At 46.7% G+C, this 25,248-nt stretch overlaps 1 protein-coding gene across 2 annotated transcripts in view; it reads left to right on the top strand.

Moving 5' to 3' along the window:
- Positions 1–25,248, top strand: part of ACTN2 (actinin alpha 2) — a 72,016-nt gene that overhangs the window by 35,607 nt on the left and 11,161 nt on the right. The window contains exons 6-14 of one of the 2 annotated variants that reach the window (XM_060642918.3): positions 877–955; positions 4,796–4,877; positions 9,130–9,215; positions 10,868–10,960; positions 12,723–12,953; positions 15,705–15,852; positions 17,590–17,740; positions 21,191–21,299; positions 23,204–23,344. In XM_060642918.3, coding sequence (XP_060498901.1) covers positions 877–955; positions 4,796–4,877; positions 9,130–9,215; positions 10,868–10,960; positions 12,723–12,953; positions 15,705–15,852; positions 17,590–17,740; positions 21,191–21,299; positions 23,204–23,344 — 1,120 coding nt within the window. Of the gene's footprint in view, positions 1–876; positions 956–4,795; positions 4,878–7,899; positions 7,986–9,129; positions 9,216–10,867; positions 10,961–12,722; positions 12,954–15,704; positions 15,853–17,589; positions 17,741–21,190; positions 21,300–23,203; positions 23,345–25,248 lie in introns of both variants that reach the window. The other variant, XM_060642919.3, reaches the window with a different exon arrangement.

A 25,248-nucleotide genomic window follows, 5' to 3' on the forward strand; every position in this document is an offset into this window, starting at 1 on the left:
CCAGTTCCAGACTTGCTTCTCATTGACCTTCTTGCTTTCCTCCTTGGGCCCAAGATTGGCCCAGGCAACTTCAGCTGTGTTGCCCCTGGGGCTTTCCTCCTGCCCTGCCTCCCCTTCCTTCCCTGGAGGAACAGAACTCCAGCTCCCAGCCCTCAGTGAACCCCTGGTCGTCGCTGGGAGGCTCACAGCCCTAGGTCGTCTGAAGAACGGTTAGCGCAGGTGTCTCTGGGGAATCAGACCGGAAGCCCAGGCCCTCCTTGCTAAGTCCCTCAGGTGCTCGCTTGTCTTTGCCTTTTTAAAAACATGTAAAGAACCTTACGAGGAAAGACATGGGAGTACCTGGGAGCTCATGGTGACTTTTCAAGTATACTAAGAATCTTGGAGAGAAGTATGTCGTGGACGTTTCGGGGTAGATGTCCTCGTGTGTGTTTATTGGGTAGAGCCTGGCACTTGGATCCACATGGGAGACTTGGAGGAGAGAGGGAGGAGGGGTTTAGGATGGAGGGCACTGAACCGGGAGGAGAGCAAGACACAGTAGAGGGGCGTCTTCCTTCTCGTCACTGCCGGGTCTCCCAGCCCAGAACCAGAGTGGACTGGCGGGACGGGGAAGAGTCCTGGGCCCGAAGCTGTAAATGAAGAAGAACCGAGGACGCTAGAAACACCCCAGAAAGAAGACTGGTGTTCAAGGAAGGGACCACAGTATACTGGGTTGGGTAGGGAGGGAGGTACATGGGGCCTTTGGTGCGTTAAGTCAGACAGAAGGGCGTTAGGGGCCATGCGTCCCAAATTTCGGGGCTCCATCTGACCCAGGGCAGACCCTTGCTGCTGCTTTTTCTCCATTAACACGTGTTCCTGTTCTTCCTGACCATCATGCAGCTGGAAAGACGGCCTTGGACTCTGTGCGCTCATCCACAGACACCGGCCCGACCTCATTGACTACTCAAAGCTTAACAAGGTCATTCTGGGGACCTGGCATGCAGCGTCCCCCCGCCCTGCCCCTCAGCATGTTGTCCTGATATGAGCACATCAGCACTGAACTCACACGAACACCCAGGCTGCCACCAGCATCGTGTCCCCAGCTAGCCTTGCACGTAGTGCAAGTGGGAAGGGGAGCCAGGAAAATCCTTTTATTAGCGATTAATTAATTATTAATATTAAATAATGAAGATGGGACAAGACCCAGAGCCACATCAGCCTTTTGGCCCAAATTAAGATATGTTCGTCCATTTGGCTTGATTTACTCTGAAGGTTTTTAGAGATGTGTCTCAGAGATTTTACGCTCCCAGATTGTAAATATGAGAAGAGAAACATCTATGGTTTGGGGTAAAGAAAGGTTCAAATTCCCTACGCCTTCCTTTCAGATTCCCTTTACCTTTCCTGCAGGGTTGAGCTGCAGACATTCTCACTCAGAATTGATTAATTTCTCACACAAGGGACCTTCCATAATCATCTTGCCATTGACAGAAGGTATTAGCCGTAGCCTCGGAAAAGGGTTTCTGTCGTTCAGTTTTGCTCTGTTTAGAAACTTCAGCTGAGGAAATTTTAATTCTCTGTTTAAGCTTAAGCTTCAGTTCGCTTAAGTTTCCATTAGCGTCAGAATCCTTTCTTTAACAGTGGTTTAAAAGCGTGAATCTGTGACCGAGAAAAGAATGCCAGGCCCCTTCTAAACCTTGCAGTTAGGTAGTCCTGCTGCCCTAGACTTAACGACATGTGAAGATCGAGGGCTAGAAGGCGTTGCCTGCCCTGAAGATGTTCCCCCAAGCGATGGTTACGGCCCAGTTCCTCCCGGTTGCTGGTGTGCTTCGTGGCCTTCATGTTGAGTCACGTGTTTTGCTGTGGAACTGTTGCTGCTGCATGCTGCCCTCACCTGTGTGGTGCGCACGGTCATGGGAAGAGTGTCCTGGCTTTTGCCACCTTCTTATTACTTTTTTGCAATTATTATTATTTTAATGGTTGTTTTTGTTGTTGTTTGTCTTAAAAAAAATTTTTTTTTTAACATTTATTTATTTTTGAGACACAGAGAGACAGAGCATGAACGGGGGAGGGGCAGAGAGAGGGAGACACAGAATCCAAAACAGGCTCCAGGCTCTGAGCGGTCAGCACAGAGCCCGATGCGGGGCTTGAACTCACAGACCGCGAGATCATGACCTGAGCTGAAGTCGGACGCTTAACCGACTGAGCCACCTAGGTGCCCCTAATGGTTGTTTATTTTTGAGAGAAAGAGGGCGCCTGCAGGGGAGGGGCAGAGAGAGAGGGAGACACAGAGTCCGAAGTAGGGTCTAGGCTCCGAGCTGCCAGCACAGAGCCCGATGTGGGGCTTAAAGTCACGGACCGTGAGATCATGACCTGAGCCGGAGTCCGACACTTAACTGACTGAGCCACTCAGGTGCCCCTGGCACCTTTTTAGCTGTCACCTGCTCACTGCCTCCCTCCCGGCCTGTCTCCGATGACAGTGAGCTACTCCTGAGAAATTTACTTGTACCGTAACGGAAGGTTGCCTGAGCGCCTCAGCTTTTCAAACACATTCTCTTATTCTGGAGTTATTTTGAAAAGTTTCAGACTTGGAGATAGTGTGTATTTTTTTCAGTGAATCTCTATCTTGTTTGCAAAATGAAGAGATTGTTCTAGATCGAACGAGTTTCATTAGCAGTTTACGGTGGTCGATTTTTATTACCAATGGTCCACAGACCTGTGGTAATTTGCCATGTCTGATGAGTGAAAAATGATAGCAATTAACAGTAGCAGTTAATACTTACACAGCTCTAGATTAGAGTCGGTTATAAATAAATACGTATATTTATTATACACATACGTATGTATTAATATGTAGGTTGCACATGCATAGATATCACACATACATATATTCATACATGTACTAATACGTATATTGTGTATATGTATTATTTTGTGTATGTTACATATACATGCATAGTCATTCAGTACAATGCACAGTAAAATATAATGCACTGATGAAGTAGGTACTGTTATTATCCCAGTTTTATAGATGAAGGAAGTAACGGAATTCAGAAATCTGCCCAAGGTCACACGGCCAGTAGCTGAGCCAAGAAAATACTTAACTGCCACATTTTCTCTCTCTCAATCACAGTATAAATGAGGTAGTTTTCACAGAGTCGCAGAATCATTGTTGTAATTTTTTTGAGAGCGAAAGAGAGAGAGAGAGTGTGCAAGTGAGTGAGGGGCAGAGAGAGAAGTGGGGCTTACAGGATGTATGATTTGATCTCACGAACTATGAGATCAGGACCTGAGCTGATGTCAGGTGGTTAATGGCTGAGCCACCAAGGCGCCCCATTATTCTATTTTTAATACTGAAATTTTTCTTACGTGTTTAAAACAAAAAGATACTTTTACTCAGCGATTTGGCTTTATAAATAGATGCATAAAATACACAGGTAAGACTCACTTGATGATAAGGCTGCTTTTAATGAAATGATGATATGCTTTGTTAAAACATTTACTGGAAAAAATGTTTTGCCTGAAATGTATACTCTGTGGGGCCAGGAAGCTTACTTGGGTTTCTTTGCTGAGCCTTGTGAATGTGTTTTTGAAGGCTGCCCTTCTAAAACCACTTCAGCATATGAAACTCATTCTGCTCCTGTAAACCATCGCAGTTTCTAAAATATTTAAATGGCTTTGATGTTAAAATTCATTCAGGCGATCCCAGGACTAACACTACTTTTCAGTTTGATTTTCTATCTTACCTACCCCCATCCCATTTAAGGTTCCTAATAATCTCTTAAGTGGATCAAAACAAGAAGGGTTAAATAAGTCTTTAAATTTTTCTATGTTTTGGATATACACTTCTGGTTAAATTTATTTTGTTATGTTATAAATTAACACACACACACACACACACACACACACACACACATATAATTTAACCAATCTTACTGTGAAGGTAAATGTAATCTTAAGAACAAAAATTTCTTCACAATTTTCATAATTTTAGTCTTTAGCTTCCCAGAAGCATACTTTTTTTTTCAAATGTTTTAATGTTTGTTTATTTTGATTATTTATTTCGAGGCACAGAGAGCATGAGTGGGGGAGGGGGGCAGAGAGAGAGGGAGACAAAGAATCCAAAGCAGGCTCCAGGCTCTGAGCTGTCAGCACAGAGCCCAACACGGAGCTCCAACCCACGGACCATGAGCTCATGACCTGAGCCGAAGTAGGACACTTAAGCGACTAGGCCACCCGGGTGCCCCTAGAAGCATAATTTTTGCTCTTGGCAGCCATCTTGGTAGCCGTCTTGCTCAAGGGTAGCCACCCTTGCTTCTTTAGGGATCCAGGTGTTTCACCGGCTACCATGTTTTGTCCTCTTTACCCCTCAGCTTTCTTACATCTAAAACAAAGGTGTTAGACATTCTCCATTGATGCCCCTCCAGATCTGGAAAATGTACGTTTCGTGATTTCTTCTGGAATCATTTAAATGTTGTTATCAGTAGAGTTGAAAATAAGCTTGGAGGTCTTCAGGCTTTTTCCGGTCCAGGAGAGAATATCTGTCAACTTTTCTGTCTACAAAGCAGTTGGCCTCTTCATTTGGCTCACATCTTATGATTTGCAGTGTGCATGGCTCGTGTGGCTTTCGCATCACTTTTGGTTTTTCTCTAAATGTTTTGAGGGATTGGGAAAAGATAAGAAGGAATATTACTTACACTCTCACGGTTATGTGGTGGGCATGAGAGAGTCTCCTCTGAAAAGTAAGGTATGTAAAAAACATTACTCGTAACCCCTGTCCAAAAGATACTTTCAAAAACTGGCTATGCTGTGTTTCACACAGGATGACCCAATAGGAAATATTAACCTGGCCATGGAAATTGCAGAGAAACACCTGGATATTCCCAAAATGCTGGATGCTGAAGGTAAGAGGAAAATTGTGTTTACCGACTCGTATAAAATCCATGGACTGTGCATGCTATGGCCACGTGTGGGGGTTTGTAAAACTTTAGAGCCAAGTTACATCCGGAGTACTTAAGAATCCGAGGAAGTTTCTGTCCTTGGCCACAGGAGGGTTAAGGGAATTTTCCTTGTACCTGGCTCTTGAATTCTTTTTAAAAATCCTGCTCAAAACCACGTAGCAAAACTATAGTGAAAATAATTTGATAAAAGGTTCAGCTTTGGCAAAGAAAAGGCGGAATGCTTTGCTTTGTGATTTTTATTTTTGTAACAACACATCGTTATTTCTCTTAACAATGGAGACAAGTTTAGCAAAGAAATCTTGTGAAGTGTCAGGACTTCACAAGGGAAAAAAAAATCCTTCCAGCCAGAAGAAGTTACAGAATTGAAATACACAATACTGAATGTTCAGCCATCAGTGTGCCTCTCAAGCTTCCACGTTTCATTTTGGGTCTAGATTACATCTAGTTAGATCTGAAAGAAGCTAACTTTCTCAGCATTTTTCAGCTGAGCACCATTCATTCTGGGGACTGGTTTCCAGTAACTTCTGTGCTCTCTGCATGTGATGAATTTGTGTGCGTTGTACCTACGGCACACCATTGAAAGGACAGATATGTGGAGACCATCGATTCAGTTCACTTGTTTGCGATTCTCTTCTCACTCAACAGACGTGTATCGAGCGCCCACTGTGTGATCACGAGGTGTGGAAGGCAGGGTCCTACCCTCAAGGAACTTCTATTACTATGTTTGTTGTTGGTACTATTCTTCCCTGATGGTCCATTTCTTCCCCTAACTGACATGGTTGGGGGAAAGCAAAGAACTCGATTAGAGGCAATTGTCAATCTTCTGATCCTCCTTATTTTTGGCGATTGCATTTTGAATTATAAACGAGGTGGCTTGAAACAACGCAGATGTATTCTTTCATGGTTCTGTGGGCTATGAGTCTGGAATCGAGCTGTCGGCAGCCTCGTGCTTCTTGCAAAATCTGGAGAAGAGGTTTCTTCCTTCCTCTTCCAGCTTCAAGAAGCCCCAGGCATTCGTTGGCTTATGGTATCATCCATCACTCCAACCTCTGGCTTTGTCCTTACATGACCACCTTCTGTCCCTGTCTGTCTCTCCATCTCTTTCCCTCTTCTTATAAGAACACCAGTCATATTGGGTTAAGGATCTTCCCTACCCCAGCATGACCTCATCTTAACTTGAGTATATTAGTGAAGGTCTACTTACAAACAAGGTCACATTCTCAGGTACTGGGGGCGGGAGTTAGGACTTCAGCATATCTTTTTGAGGGACACAGTGCAACTCAAAACAGTGATCTTTGAAGTAGGGTTCTAATTTTACCCACTTATTTGAGCATTTAAAGAAATGTTTATTCATTTAGAGAGAAAGAGTGTGTGTGTGCGTGAATGGGAAGGAGAGAGAGAGAGAGAGAGAGAGAGAGAGAGAGAGAATCTCAAGCAGGTTCCATGCTCAGTGCAGAGCCTGACACAGGGCTCAGTCTCACGAACCTCAAGATCATGACCTGAGCCAAAATCAAGAGTCAGATGCTCAGCCGACTGAGCTACCCAGGCGCCCTTTAATTTAATCATTTTATCAAACACCCACATTATTGGGTGTTAACACTTGCATATGCTCCTCCGAATCTGTGTACGGTTTTCAAAAGCTCTTTAGAGAGAGAAAGTAATAAAATAATGAAGTAGCAATGGAGAACAGTTGCTTTTCCTTTTTGTCTGTCTGTCCTCTCTAAGCCAAGTTTACATTTGTGCGATATCTCCTTGGACCTTTCCATAGAGTAAATAACTACCCAGAGTTTACCCACTTGAGTTAATAGCTAGAATACTAAAGGGAGGAAAAAACAGGAGACACTTAGCTAATTAATGCCTCCTTAATACACTGCAGTTGAGGGTGAGTTCAGGGTCACCATCATTATTCCTCTGGCATGCTGACATGCTTCTTCGTCAGTAGGTTTTCCCCCTTAGTTTCTGAGCCCTGGTCTGAGCGTGTATCCATCCTATGTATCCTTCCAGGCCAGTGAGATGTCCTGGTACGCCTTCATTTCCTCTTCCCTTGTGACACATCTTAGTCTATGCCTTTTCTTTTCTTTTCCTTTCAAATGGTTCAGAAAAAGGCTTACATACTATGTTATTTTGTTTGTAATTTCTCACAGGAATCTTCTGGCAGTGTCGTGAACTTGACTGCCTTGAGTGTGGGGCATGTTGTGATATGACTGCCCAACAGGTCCCGGGCTATGTGACCGACCCTTTGTCCTTGCTACCTGCACTCAGACTTCTCATCACCACAGCACTGTATTAGCATGTCCCTGTTTTGGCCACAGCACGTGCTGGCCACCTCCTCTCAGAACGTCCACCCCTCTGGTGAAGGCTTGCCTTCCCGCCTGCTGCTGCTGACCTCACTTCCTGTCATTTGTGTTGGTCTCCGGACCGTATGTGGGGATTTTCCAGTGGCTACTTGGGTCTCTCTCCGACGAACAGGTTACCTGTAATAAACACTGGGGAAACTTTTCTAATCTTACCCGTCTTCCCTGCTTTTAAAACATTCTGGAAGTTGTTTCCCTATTTTCCTCAACAAACCTTTCCTTAAGGTGAGCACCAGGCTTCGATTCGTGGGTGCGTATGTTCTGTGTGGATCTTGGTTGACCATGGGGCCCTCCTTGCGTACCGCGGTAGAGAGTCTCTGGAAATGTGCCGTTGTGTGCATTCTGTGGAATCCTGGCGTTCTGATTCCGGCTGTGGATGTGACTTCCTTGCCAGTCTAGGGGTCTTCTGCACTAGCCGTGTTCTTCTCTTTGGCAATTCTCAGAAGTATACAGAGAGTAACGACTTCTTTGATCAGAGCCAAAGTTTTGACAACATAAGTGTGTGGGGGTGAGGGGGGAAGATTCATTGCTTTGGCTTCTCTGAGGCCGCACTTGGCAAAGCCTGTGGGTACTAGAACATCCGAGTAGTTAACCTTCTTTTCTCCACACAGATTTAGTATACACTGCCAGACCCGATGAGAGAGCCATAATGACTTATGTTTCCTGTTACTATCATGCTTTTGCTGGTGCACAGAAGGTGAGGATGTAAAACATGAGTCGCCACTCACCCTTCACCTTCTGTGTCTTAATTTTTGTTTTTTTTCCCAATCATTTTTCTCTTTCCCCCTCTCCTCTGAGTAAGGAGACCTGTCTGGTTCTGAGAAGGCAGTCATTTGTCTTTTTTAGTCTAGTTTTCTTTGCAACTTCCTTTCTGTCCATGCAGTAGTATGCTGTTCGTGTTTGTTTTCCAGAAGATTCCATACTGTTACACAACCCCCGCATCCTTTCTAGTAATACCCTCTGAAAACCCAATGACTAGGTTTTCACTCTTAGGGAATTACAAGGTATCTTTTTTTTTTTTCTTCAACTTCGTTTTGTCCAGTGACGGAACGGAGTTTACAGGTAAAAAGCAATTCAGGAAAAAAAAAAAAAAATGGTGTTGCCAAGGTGAAGGAAGAAAGGATGTGTGTTCACACGGTTCTGTTTTCTCTCTTCCTGTTGGTTATTTCGGCAGCTAATGCAAACGGTAGCAAGAGTCACAATAAGTACAAGCCGTGTATATCCTTCTCTTTAGATGTTTTGTTACCCATGGTGATTTCTGTAAATGGCAAGGTAAGTACGCGCAGAAGGCATTAAAAGCCATGCCCTCTCCGGTGAACATCCTCCTTACAGGATCCAGAAAGCCAGCAGTTACAAAGGTGGGGTGGGAAGGTGGCAGGAGAGATGGGGCCTCGGAGCGCTGCCCTGATTCACAGCATCTTGCGAGGTCACGTGCGTCGCTCAGAGCAAAAGCGGCAGATGACCCGATGTGGTCAAAAGATGAGCGGACGTGGGCCTCACACGTCATTAGGAAGTGATAGCAAGCCCTGAGGTGCAGCACCCAGTCCCCCCCCACCCCCCCCAGTTAATGCCTCAGCTGTACTTTTACAAGCTCATCACGGGGCAGGGGAGGAAGAAAGGCCCTCCGTTGGATTGTTTTAAAGCTATGCCGGTCCAAGTCGTTCTGTTCACAAACCACGTCGGGGCTGGAGAGCCTTCCTGAGCGCCGGCACTGTGGGCCCGAGAAACACACAGAAAATGGATCAGTGTAAACCAATTTGTTCTTCCCTTTGTTCACCCTGGTTTCTACTCTTCATCTGTGTGTGTGTTTGTTCTCTGTGTTATTTTTTCCCTCCCTTCAGACATTGTGAACACTCCCAAGCCCGATGAAAGAGCTATCATGACATACGTTTCCTGCTTCTACCATGCGTTTGCGGGCGCGGAGCAGGTATTCAACACGTGTCGATCTGGGCTGCTGTTCTGCATCGGTTTTAGTTGTGTGTGTGTGTGCGTGCGTGTGTGTATGCGCGTGTGCCTACCTGGGCGTGCATTTGTACGCTTTACATCTTACCCTGGAATCCTTCTAAGTGTTCTGTAATGACCTAATATGGCAAGTTCCAAACTGGGAATTGTTTTTGGTAATAGCTTTAACTTTAGACAGTTCCTGAAGGTTTTTTTAAATTTTTTTTTATCTTTCCTCCTTTTTAAAAAAAAATTTTTTTTTTATCGTTTATTCAATTTTGAGAGACAGAGACAGAGTGCAAGCTGGGGGAGGGGCAGACAGAGAGGGAGACACAGAATCTGAAGCAGGCTCCAGGCTCCCAGCTGTCAGCACAGAGCCTGATGCACGGCTCGAACCCACGGACCGTGAGATCACAACCTGAGCCGAAGTCAGACGCTTAACCGACTGACCTACCCAGGCGCTCCTATCTTTCCTTCCTTCTAAGCTCCTGCTTTTATTTCATTAGTAAATTGTGGGAAACATTTGTGCTTTAGGAAAAAACAGGTGCCTTGAAAATGGCGCCACGTTCGTTGAACAGTGAAGGGGACATTTGTTGAGGAGAGACGAGCACCTTGCTGGTGTCCCTTATTCTCCTCTGCCTAGAGACTGCCTTCACTGCTCAGTGATTGGTTCTGACATCCTTCAAGACTAATCTTAATTGAAATAGCAAAAGGATAGTAAGGTTAAAACCTGAGAAAAATCCACATTTCTTAAGACACACGTTGTGGGTGATGGTCCCTCAGCTACCTCCATATGCACCTGTCTCTTGCCCCTTCACCTGTCTCTGCTTGGAGAAAACCGATGGATTGGGGCGACAACATAGTATTGTTTTCTGTGATTTCTTTATGACTGTCACCAGCACATGATGCTAACTGCAGATGGGCCCTCTGGCGGGCTTTAGAGGCAAGGCTTCGGGACAGGTTGGGGGGCCGGGGGGGCAACTTGGCTCTTCTTGATTCATCACATGGTCGTGGTTCGGGGCACTTTGCCACTCCTGGCCCAAGTGCCCCTCCACAAAGTGATGGCCGAGAATCATGTACACCTCAACCACTTCTCATGTACGTTAAACAAATCTCGCTCTGTGGAAGGATCCCACCTAGCAAGATCCACATATTTATTTTAGGACAAGAGGTCTTCTGTTAATTCGGTGCAATGCCAATATATATTCAGGAGCCAATTATTTTTTGCTTTGATTTCCAAAGGCTGATGGTATTTAGAGAGTTCTCACCCCACTGTCAGGAGGTCAGTAGAGTACTCGGGTGGACATTCAGGGACGGGAGAATTTGGCTTCCTTGACCCATTTATTTCTGTCACTAACTTGCTTGCTGTTTTACGAAGCTTCTGTTTTAGACTAATGGTATCTCCCCGTTACTCCCCCACAGTACATTCAGCCTGCCGTGTAAGTCTGTGTAACAAAAGGTGTGAAACGATCCATAGTGTTGAACAGCCATACCCTCAGCCTTACTCCACCCTAACTTTGAATCTGCACTGTTTACAGCACGCCATCTCCTCATCCCCTCTCCTGCCCTCTCACGCTCCGTTCTGTGCATGCGCCTCCCTGTCACAGAGCTGTCCTGTTTACCTATTGTGTTTTACAGGCCGAGACAGCAGCTAACAGGATATGTAAGGTTCTTGCTGTGAATCAAGAGAATGAGAGGCTGATGGAAGAATATGAGAGGCTAGCAAGTGAGGTAAAGGAAGCGGGTGACCGGCAGTCCTGTCCATTCCCACCCAGAGGGTGAGGCACGGAGGGTGAACCCCGACTGTCAGTGTTGCCTTTCTTTGCATTTTTCATCTCAGATGGAATCAAAAGTAGGGAGCTACACTCGATCTCAGAGGTGGTTCGTCTCGTAACAACCTACTTACTGGCCCAAGAGCAATCCTGATGGGCTTCCCAGCCACCCCGAGGCATAGAGGTCGTTTGTGTGTTTTAAGAAGGGGGGGTGTGTGATGCCATTCTCAGCTCTGCGCCCCCAGGGTCGGACGCCCCCAGATGACTCACTTGCATTACTTGTTTTTTCTCTCTGCTTCATTGGTTACTGACCTCACATAGGGTACCCTGTGTTATTCAGAAGCCCTGCTCTGCACAGTGACTGAGCATCATAGGAACTGTTGTGAGACGAGGCTCAGCCTTGTGTTGTCTATGAAAACCTAGAGGGAAATGTGGGGGAGACAGGGCCCTCCATCCAACGTGCTTGCACATGAGTTTCCATGATGCCTCCTGCAGCTCTTCAGCCAGATTCTCGGTTACATAAGTACTTTCCACGTCGTTCTTCTTTCTGTTCTGATTTTGGCCGAAGTAGCAACTTGCACAGCCTCGTCCTGCCGCGACATGGCTTCTCCCATACAAGGGATGGGCTGAGTGCCGTGCACGGCCTCGTACCCCTCTGGCTTGATCTCCGTGACAGTGACGCATTATCACAGACCAAATAATTTTCGCTCTGACTGAATTTAGCTGATACGTGGTCCGTCCTGGCAAAAGTGTCGGGATCCTGGGAAGCAGTCTTCCAAAGGAGTGTTCATGGTAATCCCGCCGGATGGTGCCGAGTTTCTATTTCCATCCTGCCGTGATGGGAAAATTCAGTTTGTCAGCAGTGTTTAACCCCAGCAGCCCACTTCAGGCACCACCAGGATCAAAGGACAGATACTCCCCAGCAATTACATCCTTCCTTTTCTCCCCTGGTCCTTTGTTTATCCTCCTCAGACCCTTAGACTGCCGGTGTATCACCGTTTTAACTAGCTTTCATTCTCACCTGCTGTCATTTTCCGAGTAATAAATGCAAATTATTAGTGGCCTTTCAGCTTGTCAGCAATTTAAGAGAAGGGGGTATATCACTTCATGCTTAGAAATTCACTACTATTTTCACTTCGACCATGTGGATTTCCTTGAAAGCTAGATAACAAATCAAAATATACATTGGTGGGGGGTCGGTCCCAGATTGACAGTACATTTCTCTGGTGAATAGCTTCATTAGATTTGAGCTTGTTTAAAAGAGAGTTACATTTTTAAGCCAAACCCAAGTCTTTGCTGATTTTCCATTTCACCCTGTCAGGTTTTTGTTTTTCATTTGAAAGCTCCATCCAGCATTTGTCTGCTAATGTCCGGTCCCCGAATTTCCTGTTAATGTCCCATTTTTGTGAAAACATGACTCGTGCTGACTCTAAGTTTCCGACCTGTGTGTGGCATCGTTGGGGTGATCGCCAGTGGCCATGGTGGGAGGGACATCGAAGTTTTCATTCATGCCACTGTGCATTGGGGTGCCGTTTTATTTTCTCCTCTCGGTCAGGAGTCACTGTATTCATACTCTGTAATTTTAGGAACGTTAGGTGAATCCGTGCCAATTGTTAGGTGCTTCTGTTTTTTTGGTTTTGTTGTTTTTGGTTTTGTTTTTGTTTTTTAACGGGGGGCAGTTTGCTGGTGTTTTCAGCAGCGTTTCTGTGTTTTGGGAGCAGCTGTTGGAATGGATTCGTCGCACGATCCCCTGGCTGGAGAACCGGACCCCCGAGAAGGCCATGCACGCCATGCAGCAGAAGCTGGAGGACTTCCGGGACTATCGGCGCAAGCACAAGCCGCCCAAGGTGCAGGAGAAGTGCCAGCTGGAGATCAACTTCAACACGCTGCAGACCAAGCTTCGGATCAGCAACCGGCCCGCCTTCATGCCCTCCGAGGGCAAGATGGTGTCGGTGAGTGCCGGGCCGGGTTCCCCCTTTTGTTCAGGGAGCCTGTTCTCTGATGGGCCGCCCACAAGGCCGCCTTGACTTCTCCAGTCCTTGCAGCTACCAGATACAACTTTGGCCCCGTAACCCCTTCCTTCCAGATGTCTCCTCCTCACCAGCATGCAGGTCTGTACCCCTCACTGCTCCGAGTGCGGGGCCTTGCCAAGAGCAGCCTCTACCGCCCTCCTCCCCTCCCTGCCCTCCTGCGACCTGGTCTCGTCTTCCCAGGCCTCCTAGCATCTACATCTCGTTCCCTCTCTTCCCTGTTCTTACGACCCGGGCACCTTCCCGGGGCTGGTGCTACATGCGTATCCCTCCCTGCACCTTGGCTTCCCGGCTCCGCTGACTCACTCACACCAGCACACGGGGGACTGGAAAATCCCAGACGCCACCGCCTTCGCTGCCTCCCTGTGGCCCAGGCCTGCCCTCGGCTCCCCTCGCAGCAGGCAATCCAGAGGGAGCTGTCAGTGGCAGCCCTTCTCACCTCCTCGCTGCTTCTTTACTCCTTCTGCCCTTCACCACGCGGCCACCTGGCGTGTCCCCTCCTGAGACCGTTCCTGTGCAGCTCAGCGGCATCTGTGGTGACATTCTGGTTGTCACTTTTATTTTCATACTCTCTGCTGCTTTGACCCCATTAACCACACCTCCTCCTTGACACTCTTTCCGCCCTGTTTCCTTCCCACTCCATCCAGGGCTCGGCTCAGAGCTTGGCCGCCTCCTGCCCCCTGCCCCAGGGTCCATGGGAGGACATCTCTCGGTGGGGGGGGGGGGGGGGGGGGGGGGCTGACGCTCTTCTCCACCTCCGTACTCCCACGCGATCTCCCCCTCAGCACCTGAACGCCATTGCCTCCCAAGCTGTCCATCTCGAGCTTTGATTCCTCCCCGACATCCAGGTTCACGTACCCACGTGGACGTCTCAGAGCATTTTCAAAGCTGACCTGTCCCCGAGCCCCTCTGTGGCTTGCTGTCTTAGCAGATGGCATCACGACCCCCCGAGTTACTGATGCCCCAAACCCTGGCCTCATCCTGGACTCTTCCTGTCTGTCACCTTCTCGCAGGCAGTTGTTCAGCAGTCCCACCGGCTCTGGTCCAGATTCCAGATTGTATCTTGTCTGTGCCCTGGCCTGCACAGCCATGCTGTCTGCTAAGCCACCTCTCTCTCTTCTAGGGCCCCCCGTGGTCCTCCTCTCCCTGGCCCCTAACATTCACTTTCGGCACAGCAGCTGCTGGGCTCTTTTCAGAATGTAACCCAGGATGTGTCTCTACTTAAAACCCTCCAGTGACTTCCTAGAATATTTCAACTAAGGTCCAGATTATGTTATATATATTATATTATTATCTGGACTAAGGTCCAGATTATATTATATAATATATAAGCCTATATTATAGGATCCCATGTGATCTGACTCCCTTCCCACCCAGCTGATCCCCACTCCATGTTGTGTCACGTGCCCTTGGTGCTGTTCTCTGCACACAGGGCCATCCCCGCTTCAGGCATCAGTGCTGACTCCCACCTCTTCATGTGACTGGCTTTTTCTGTCATTGAGGTCTTGGCTAAAATGCCACCTCCTTGGATGTGTCTTCTCCAAGTGACCTACCTGAAGGAACACCGCCCCCCCCCACTAGTCTCTCAGCATCACTCGACCCCATTTTGTTTTTTACCTCACAGCCGATCACTTGTTTAATTATAGTTGTCCCTTGAACAACACAAGTTTGAACCAAACCGATCACATGGATTTTTTTTCCAGTAAATACAGGACAGTACTGTAAATGTAGTTTCTTTTTGATTTTTTTCTTTTTTTTAATGTTTATTTTTGAGAGAGAGAGAGAAAGAGAGCACACACAAGTGGGGGAGGGAAGAGAGAGCAGGAGACACAAAATCTGAAGCAGGCTCCAAGTTCTGAGCTGTCGACACCGAGCCCTACGTGGGGCTTGAACTCACGAACCGCGAGATCTTTACCTGAGCCAAAGTCGGAAGCCTAACCGACGGAGCCACCCAGGTGTCCCTCCTTTTGATTTTCTTATAACATTTTCTTTAGTGTGCTCTATGGTAAGAATATAGTATATAACCCATATGACATACAAAATATGTGTTAATCAGCCGTTGATGTTACCAATAGGCCTTTGGTCAACAGTAGGCTATTGATGGTTAAGTTTTGGGGAAGTCGAAGTTTATCCGTTGGTTTTCACCTGTGCAGGAGGTCGGTGCTCCTGTGTTGTTGTTCAAGGGTTAACTGCACTCACTTATTCTTTCCTTCCCGACAATCACGAAAGCTACTTGGGGCAGGGAACTTCACAGGTGTTGCTTACTCTTGTACAAAAGTTTCTCCCTAGTGCCCGGCACGTGTGTGTTGTCCAGGAAATGATTGTTGGTGGCTGGCTGGCTGATTGAGCACAGTCACTGAGTAGTAGTCAATTTGAATCGAGTCACCCCGCGGCTTCATGTTTTTCTAGCCAGAAAAGTCAAGCCCTGTAAGCCTCTGTCCACATCTGGACGAGTGTCGGGCATTTACCGGCTGATACGAACAACCATATGGGTTGTAAAAGGCCCTGGTGAGAACGAAGACGTTGAAAAGCCAAAGCAGTTGAACAGTTAGTTATTTGGGGATAGGGAGGGCGGGTAGCAAGGAGAAGAAAAGGCTGTCGGACTCGTAGCAGAGGGGATTTTATAGAGGAGCCCAGAACGTAACCTGCGTTTTCATCCTCGAATGCCCCCAGGATATCGCCGGCGCCTGGCAGAGGCTGGAGCAGGCGGAGAAGGGCTACGAGGAATGGCTCCTCAACGAGATTCGGAGGCTGGAGCGCGTGGAGCACCTGGCGGAGAAGTTCAAGCAGAAGGCTTCGACGCACGAAACGTGGGCTTATGGCAAGTACACTAGCCTGGGGTTGGGTTTGTCAACACCGGACAGGGCCACACTGTGCGGTCTCTGCTAACCCTGTCCCTAATGCCAGTGACCCTGTGGGCAGGTGTCCTCACCTCGCCCCACCCTGCTGTCCCAGTACTAAATTTCTTCGGGAGGTGGGCGTGAAGGCGTATTTTCTAGTTGAGCAGATAATGTACTTTTTCACAAAATGGCACTCGAAAATGCATTCTTCCCACGCTTCCTTATGTAAGTCCTGGCCTCCTTCTGTCTTCCCCCACTTTCTTTCTGTTTGATCCATAAGTATCTGTTTATTCCCTGTCGGTCAGACAGCCCTGGCCCAGATACTGGCTCCTGCCACAAAGCAACATAATTTCCCATTTAGAAGATCTGCTTGGAAGGAGGAATGCCAGGGATCGTTTTCTATAGTCTTAGCTTCCTGATTTCACTGGATTCATCTATTTTCAGCCCTTGCAAATCTTTCCACAGCCGTGACACCATGATCATAATTTTGCTGAGGTAGAGGAACAAAACCTTCTCTCCATAATCTATTTGGAGAAAGGTCAGGGAGGTTCCCCTCACCCTTTGGTTCCTTTTGCTTTAGTGTTGTTTGACGGTTGATGTCGCACAGCACGATGGTTGGAGGCGTGGGCCTGGAGGCAGGGAGGTGGGAGTCCCAGCTCAGACACTTCCCAGCTGTGCACTTTGGATGAGCTCCCGACCTATCAGTGCCTCAATGTCCTCTTCAAAGTGGAAGGGCAATGATACCTCCAACACAGGCCTTTGATTTAATGACGATTTAATGAGTCCACATTATAAAGTATTTAAATCGGTATCTGGTGCCTAGTAAGTGCTATGTTGTCACCGTTAAATATACGAACATTTGCTTTCTGTTTGTAGCTGTATAGAATTAAATTTGTTAAAAAGTTTTTGCCTTATTGATTTATTTTGAGAGAGACAGAGACAGCGTGCATGGAGAAGGGGCAGAGAGAGAGGGAGAGAGAGAATCCCAAGCAGGCTCTGTGCTGTCGGCACAGAGCCCGATGTGGGGGGCTCGAACTCATGACACTGGAAGATCATGACCTGAGCTGAAACCAAGAGTCGGATGCTTAATTGACTGAGCCACCCAGGCGCCCCTGGAATTAAATTCTTAAAGGTCATCAACTGGGGAATGAATGTGGGTCTGGTTATAACCGCAGCAGTTGCTTGACTTAAGAAATACTTGTGGGGAAATAGGTGGAGGTTCAAAGAGAAAAGCTTCTCATACTATTAGGAAGGAAACCACAGGTTATATTTAACCAGAGAAAATGAGGCTCTTAAGCATAAAGAAGTGGGGTCAAGGTTGAACCCGAGGGTGGGCCAGTAGAGTACGAGTGTGTCCAACTATCCCAGGTAATGCTTGCGCACTAATCATCGCTAACTTAACCGAGCGTCACGATGCACAATCAGTTACTTGTTACTCAGGGTTATGGAGAATGTGGACCTGTTAGTGTGGACTCCACATGCTTCCCCTCTCTATGTGTAGACATGAGCTTTTAGAACACAGAGGGGCTCGGGCAGCAGCCTTAGCACAGCTACAGCCTGGAAACCGATTGAAACAGCACCTCTGTGTCTTCGGTCCCGTCATTCTCGGTCCTTCTCTTGGTTCTTTGGAGTCCTAAGGATCGCCGAGAAGTTTGCAGGTGCAAGGAAGCCGATGCGTGACATCAGAGTAGTCATATCCCCTTATGCAACCTTTGCAGGCAAAGAGCAGATCTTGCTGCAGAAGGACTACGAGTCGGCCACGCTGACCGAGGTCCGGGCCATGCTGCGGAAACACGAGGCGTTCGAGAGCGACCTGGCGGCGCACCAGGACCGGGTGGAGCAGATAGCGGCCATCGCGCAGGAGCTCAAGTACGTGCTGTGCGTGCTGTGCGTGCTGTGCGTAGGCGCGCTGCTCGCGTGCAGCGGTGCGGCTCCGCCGGCGCCGGGGCCGGGGGCGCGGTGGGAGGGTTCCACCAACAGCTTCTTCCCCCGGGGGGCGTCCAGGGCGGGTGAGGCTGGCTCGCCCTTCCTTCCTGGTGCTCAGTTTAGGGGCAACGAAGCTGGAGGCCCTGCCTTACCTCGGAGGAGGAGACATGATGGCCCCGCTTTTTCTTTGTCGACACATACGTGCTTTCTCATTTCCATGCTTTCTGTTTTATGGGAGGGACCCAGCCTGATTTAAGTCTCGAGGCCCACTTGCTCCCGGGTGCAGCGTCTGTCTGTGGCCGCCCTCTGGGGGAGGCCCCTTCCTGTAGTCTTTCTAAGCCTTTTTGGGTTTTAATTTTTTTTTTTTTTTTTTAAGTTTATTTTCAGAAAGACAGAGACAGTGTAAGTGGGTGAGGGGCAGAGAGAGGGGGAGAAAGAGAGAGAATCCCAAGCGGGCTCCCCACTGTCAGCACAGAGCCCCCATATGGGGCTTGAACTCATTGACCATGAGATCATGACCTGAGCTGAAGTCAAGAGTCAGACACTTAACCGACTGAGCCACCCAGGTGCCCCGAGGGGGGAGGGTCTTTAAAGAAGTCTTAGGAAGGGGCACTTCTGTGGCTCCGTGAGTTGAGCCTCCCAACTCTTGATTTCGGGTCAGGTCATGATCTCGCGGTTTGTGAGTTGGAGCCCTGATTCGGCCTCTACGCTCGCTGCCAGTGCAGAGCCTGCTTGGGATTCTCGCTCTGTCCTCTCTCTGCCCCTCCCCACTCACGTGTTTTCTCTCTCTCTCTCTCAAGAATAAACTTGAAAAACAAAAAAGTAAATACACTAACTCTCTTGATTAATAAAATATTTCATTCCCTACTCCCGTCCCACTGATACAGCTGCAGAAGTTTGAGTGCCCAAAATCACATAATGATAACTGTCACAAAACAATTTTTAAAAACATATAATAAACATTTACTACGTTACATTTTTATGACTTCCGTGTTCCTCACAACTCGTTAATTACCAGCGACGGCCTCTTTTAAGAGTATCCTACTGTTTTTTTAGCCTTGGTAAATAAACTCTTAATTATTTGAGATCTTCATAATCCAATTTGTACACTGTATTTGTGGTCTTGACGTGATCTTCTCATGGTTCTTGAAGATTGGGTGTTTGGCTGCTTGTTAACAATTACAATTAAAATAAGGGATGAAAGGAACTCAAGCTATTTAATGCCCTTTAACCACTCCTGTGAGCAATTTGGAATGCTTTTAAGTGTTGCCCATAACATTTAAGTAGTAATTTTGTATCATCATTCCTGGTATCCCCAGTGACTGTTTCTTCACATGGTCAAAAGAGGCAGCACGTATAAAATTTAAATCTGCATTCTTCTTTTTTTTTGTTAATTTTTTTAAAAGTTTACTTTTGAGAGAGAGAGAGAAGAGTGCAAGTGGGAAGGGGCAGAGAGAAAGGGAGACAGAGGATCCAAAACAGGCTCCGCACTGACATTGGAGAACCCGATGCGGGGCTTGAACTCATGAACCGTGAGATCATAACCTGAGCCCAAGTGAGACACTTAACAGACTGAACCATCCAGGTGCCCTCGTGTTCATTTTAATGTATTGCTTCTTTGTCCTTTTTACCTTTCCTAAAATAATAAAGTGTTTGTGCAGCTCTCAAAGTGTGCACAGTTATGCAAACCCCTCACTCCTTGAGAGCAGGTATGTATGGAACTCTTACGAATGAATTAGAAAAAGGAGAAATGTATATACCTCTAAAGGTAATTATGGAGAAGTGAGCATTGGTGTCTCCATCATGGGGTCTGTAGGATTCAATGTTTCGGTTTTTGTTCTCGAAGCCTTTATTCTCTTTAATATTTGCACTTTGAAGAGCCATAGCCTTTTCACTTTGTATTCAAGGCTGTGCAAATTGGTGGTGCATTTTGGGGTTTTTTGGGTTATAGCAAAGAACACAAGAAGTTAAGTCTGTCTCAGACTGGTGATGTGTATGTGTATGTAAAAGGCTGCTTGTAAGAGCTGGACAAGCTTTACCCACTGAAAAAGAACACTCAGATCACAACCACATGCATTCAGTGGCAGAGGCAATAACATTCAATAAGGACAAGTTAATATTATTTAAGAGGAAAAGAAAAGCACAGGGTGAACAACCATTGCCTTAAGCTAAGGTCAAAGAAGAAATAAACAAGCTAAGTCTCAGGGAAATGAATTTGGCTGGAGGGGAGGGATTTTCCTTAAAGCTGTCTTATCTTGGACTGTTCATGACAGAGGAGTCCGCTAAAGGTGTCTTTAAACCTCTGTGAATCAAATTTTTATCTTAACTGAAAGGGTGATTACATTTTATACATCATTCCAACTTTTTATCCCCAGCAATACTAGGTTAACCTTCTAGTTTGAAATTTGTTTTAATGCTAATTTCAGGGGCGCCTGGGTGGCTCCGTTGTTTAAGTGTCCAGCTTTGGCTCAGGTCATGATCTTGCGGTTCATGGGTTCAAGCCCCGTGTTGGGCTCTGTGCTGACAGCTCAGAGCCTGGAGCCTACTTCCGATTCTGTGTCTCCCTCTCTCTCTGCCCCTCTGCTCACACACTGTCTCCCCCTCCTCTGTCTCCCCCTCCTCTGCTCACACACACACACTCTCTCTCTCTCTCTCTCTTTCTTTCTCTCAAAAAACCAAAAAACATTAATCCTAAATTCAAATTACTTCACCTTACAAAGGAGAGGGGGTTGGTGAGGAAGAATAGTTATTTAGCAAGAAGTCATTTTGTTCTTACTGTCACACCGGTGGCATTAGACAAGTCAGAACTTTTGTTTGGAAGAGGAAGGGCTGTGTTCTGCTGGTTTTTCAAAGTCCTTGCAATGCTAGATAAAGTCACAGCGCCCCTTCTGGACTCAGTGCTCCATCCCAGCCGCAAGGCCTGTGCCCTTTGAGGGGAGCCAAGGACACAATGGGGTGCAAGCCGATACCTCCCTCCCCCTTGACTCACTTTGGTGTTCCAGTCACTGTGGCTTCAGGCGGCCCACAGGACTGTCCTCCAGGTCAGATGGTTGGCTTCATTTACAGGTACATCGCCACTTAAAAATAATACTCTGGGGGCCTGGCCAAGAAAACCAAGGGAGAATGGAGTTAGCTGGGGGCACTGAGAAGACAGCATTTCTGTCTATTCAGAAAACTGTTTGACCAGCAAGAGTTTTACTAATTTTTCTTGTAGTCCGTCGAAGAGTAATGATCCTGTTTGCAGTGGTGGCAGTTAATAAAACCCCAAAATACCCTGCCATTTTTCTATCAGATCTTTGATATTTAAAAAAAAAAAAATCTGTTTATTTTGAGCCCATGTCCATTTTCCTGATAGCATCAGGGAAAGTTAATCTTTCTTTTCACTTCTAACAGTGAACTGGACTACCATGATGCTGTGAATGTCAATGATCGGTGCCAGAAAATCTGTGACCAGTGGGACAGATTGGGAACGCTTACTCAGAAGAGGAGAGAAGCCTTGGAGGTGAAGCCTGTTGACATGAAATCTTTTCTTAGAAGCTCTTAAGTTCCTGTTTTTGTTTTTCCGTGGCGTGATGTGTGTAAAACACAACAGGTTGTCTCATGAGAGGAGCCACCACAGAGAATATGAAAAATAGGAGAAAGTGGGAAATGTATAGTTGGTGGCTTTGTACTGTATTTATCCGTATAGCAGTGAAGCGTGCTTTTTTTTTTCCCCCGGGGAGCCATACTTTCTATTTCCAGTGAAGCATTGGTTGTTTTTGTTTTTTGTTTTTTCAGTGAAGCATACTTTTGAAATAAAAAGAAAAATCCAGGGGTAATAAGATTATGGTATAAACCCATTTTGTATCAGGTAGTGATTATAGTGAATTTCCAAAGGGCCTTTTCTAAAGAGTAAATTGAGCTGTGATGGAGTCAGGGAATCAGGAAGAACTTCACTTGCAGGTGGGCAAAGGGAAAATGGCAACAAATGTTGGAGGATAAAGGGAAATGAAACAGATCCAGGATGAACTTGGCCTTATTCAAGTAGAAGAGTTGGATAAGCAACAGGAAGTGGCTGGTAGGTGGCTGTGCCCCGTTGTCTCTCCCCACGGAAGACGCACACGTACGCTGCAAAGGAAGGAAGCAGTGACCCGTTTTCTGAGTCTGATGAAACTTTTATTATTTTTTTTTAACATTTTTTTTTTTAATTTTTTTTTCAACTTTTTTTATTTATTTTTGGGACAGAGAGAGACAGAGCATGAACGGGGGAGGGGCAGAGAGAGAGGGAGACACAGAATCGGAAACAGGCTCCAGGCTCCGAGCCATCAGCCCAGAGCCCGACGCGGGGCTCGAACTCACAGACCGCGAGATCGTGACCTGGCTGAAGTCGGACGCTTAACCGACTGCGCCACCCAGGCGCCCCTTTTTAAACATTTTTTAATGTTTAGTTTTGACCGACAGAGCATGAGTGAGGGAGGGGCAGAGAGAGAGGGAGACACAGAACCCAAAGCAGGCTCCAGGCTCTGAGCTGCCAGCACAGAGCCCGATGCGGGGCTCGAACCCATGAACTGTGAGATCATGAGCTGAGCCAAAGTCAGACGCTCAACCGATTGAGCCACCCAGGCGCCCCTGATGAAAATTTTATAATATGTGATATCAAGCTTCCTAGATGCCAAATGGCTGTTAGCATATCCACCTAAAGAAAGGAAGGTTGAGGAAAGAAGCACCAGGCAAACAGAGACCCCTCCAAGATTTTAGGGCAGGAGGAAAAAATGAATAACTATGGGACATCTCTAGTTGGGCATGCTTGTTTTCCCTGTCTGCCCCCATCATCTCTGTCAGATGAAACAGTTACAGTGTTCTCTCTGGCTCGAAGCCAGGTGCTTCCCCATGCCCAGAAGGGCAAAGAAGATCTCTGTATTAAATCCCGAATGAAGATTTGAGGACATTAAATTGTAGTTCTTCTGTCGTCTTCACTTAGGCAGGTGACTTCTGGGAAAGGCGTGCATCTTCTCTGCACACCGTTGTGTATAAAATGAGGAAGATGCCCTGAATGATCTGGTTAACATGGTTAGGGAATCAGATCTAACCTTAAAGGTACTGCTTTAGCTGAAAGCAAGTTACTATATCCCCCATGCGGATTCTCAGTTTTCAAAAAAAGTAGCACTTAGCAGAGCATTCTTTCAAAACAAGGCTGCGCTGGCTGTTATTCAATCCTTTTTTGATTCGGAAGGCACTTCAGAGACCTGCAGGGCTCAGTCTCCTCATTGGACGTTGGCTAATCTTTGGGATGCACGAGCTAGTGGTGAGAGCGTGTTGCGATGAACACGATGTCAGAGGAGAGTTTATTGTCCTGGAATGCACGTTTGTGTCTTTGGAGAACAGTTTATCAATCTAGGATAACACTTCTATTTCACTGATCTCCAGAGAACTGAGAAATTGCTAGAAACCATCGATCAGCTTCACCTGGAGTTTGCCAAGAGAGCTGCCCCTTTCAACAACTGGATGGAAGGAGCTATGGAGGATCTGCAGGACATGTTTATTGTGCACAGCATCGAGGAGATCCAGGTAACCGAACCCCCCCCTCCCCCGAACCCCCGGACTCCTGCCGTACTAGAGATGAACTGCAATTTTTAAAAACTTAGAATTCTTTTTTGTTTCGTTGCTTCTTCTTTCTTCTTTTGTTTTTGTTTTTTGTTGTTTGTTTTTGTTTATTTTTTTCCCCTGAGGAAAATGTAACTAGGAAGCCAAAATTACCCCTTGATCTTTAGCTTAAAAATGGGTATACTGCTATTGGCTGCAGCTAAATTCATATCAATCAGACAATGGTGAATACATCTAAAAGGGCCTGTTTTTAAAACATACTGTGGAATCATCGAGCAAAATAGACCTATACGCTCTTGGGAGGTATCCACGGAAAGTTGTGAGTTTATTGGCTGCTGCGTTAAGTACTTTCTTAATTTTTTTTTTAACATTTATGTATTTTTGAGACAGAGAGAGAGAAAGAGTGTGAGCCGGAGAGGGGCAGAGAGAGAGGGAGACACAGAATCCAAAGCAGGCTCCAGGCTCTGAGCTGTCAGCACAGAGCCCGACGCAGGGCTCGAACTCACAGACTGCGAGATCATGACCTGAGCTGAAGTCAGACCCTTAACCGATTGAGCCACCCACTCGCCCCAAGTACTTTGCAAATATATCCACACGACTGTTTATTAAGATCTGTATACTTTTGCTGGGTCATAAAGCAAAAGAAACCATGAAGCAGCACCTCCTGTCTCCCACAGACCAAAATGTTCTGCTTCTGATTTCTTCTGGAACTTCAAAGTTTGTAAATAAGACTTTTCAGGAGTCACGTGAGGGAGGAGAGTTACTCTTAAATAGCCAGGACCCAGTTTATTGAGAGACCAGTGTACCATGAACTTGATGTACAATGGAATAGAAAGGGAAATACTTTCAAATTCTTCTTTCTGTAAAATAGTCATCAAAAAGAATCCAAATATAAAGAATGCTAAAGGTTGGGATTTGGACCCACCTCTCCCCGCTCAGGAGCGTTCTAGAGTGTTCTATTTGCACCTGGGTGGAGGGGGAAAGAAATTACTTTGTTGAACATTGCGTTTTTTGCATGAGCTCTGAAGCAGAGGTTAGCAACCTGAAATCCTTTATTTTTGGAATAAGTGAGATTTCTAAGTGTCGTGGAAGCTCTACCTGATGCATGAAGCAGTTTCTCTGTTTAGTGAAAGGTCACTCTACATTGCAGCGCCTGAAGCGACCGTTAGCGTGGCAGACGGTGGTTTCCATGGCACCTACAGACACCAGAACCAAGGGGCTGAGGTCTTACACCTTAGGGCCAAAGGAGAGGCTTTTTTTTTTTTTTTCTTTATTTTGAAAGAGAGACAGTGTGAGTGGGAGAGGGGCAGAGAGAGAGGGAGAGAGAGAATCCCAAGCAGGCTCCACACTGTCAGCGCAGAGCCTGATGCGGGGCTCGAATGCATGAAACTGAGAGATCGTGACCTGAGCTGAAACCAAGAGCTGGGTACTCAACTGGCTGAGCCACCCAGGCATCCCTATGGAGGTTTTTAAAGACGTAGAGGAACAAATTGGTTTTTGCCGCCTTTTCTTTTCGAGAGATGTATTTCCTGGTGGTCTTTAGATAGAAAGACAGCAAATGTTATGTTCTCTTGTTGGACTGCAGAGGTTAGGAAGGGCAGCTAAGTTCTGTTTGTCAGTGGAGGGTAAGACCTAAATAGTAGCTGGGGAAGTGGAAGTGATGGCTCAGCTGGTTGAGCATCCCACTTCAGCTCAGGTCATGATCTCTTGGTTTGTGAGTTCGAGCCCCACTTTGGGCTCTGTGCTGACGGCTCAGAGCCTGGAGCCTGCTTCAGATTCTGTATCTCCCTTTCTCTCTGCCCCTTTCCCACTCATATTCTGTCTCTCTCTGAAAAATAAATAGACATTCAATAAAATAAAAAATTGTG

The sequence above is a fragment of the Panthera onca genome, chromosome D2 (genome assembly GCF_046562875.1).
Source record: "Panthera onca isolate mPanOnc1 chromosome D2, mPanOnc1 haplotype 2, whole genome shotgun sequence".
Lineage (NCBI taxonomy): Eukaryota > Metazoa > Chordata > Mammalia > Carnivora > Felidae > Panthera > Panthera onca.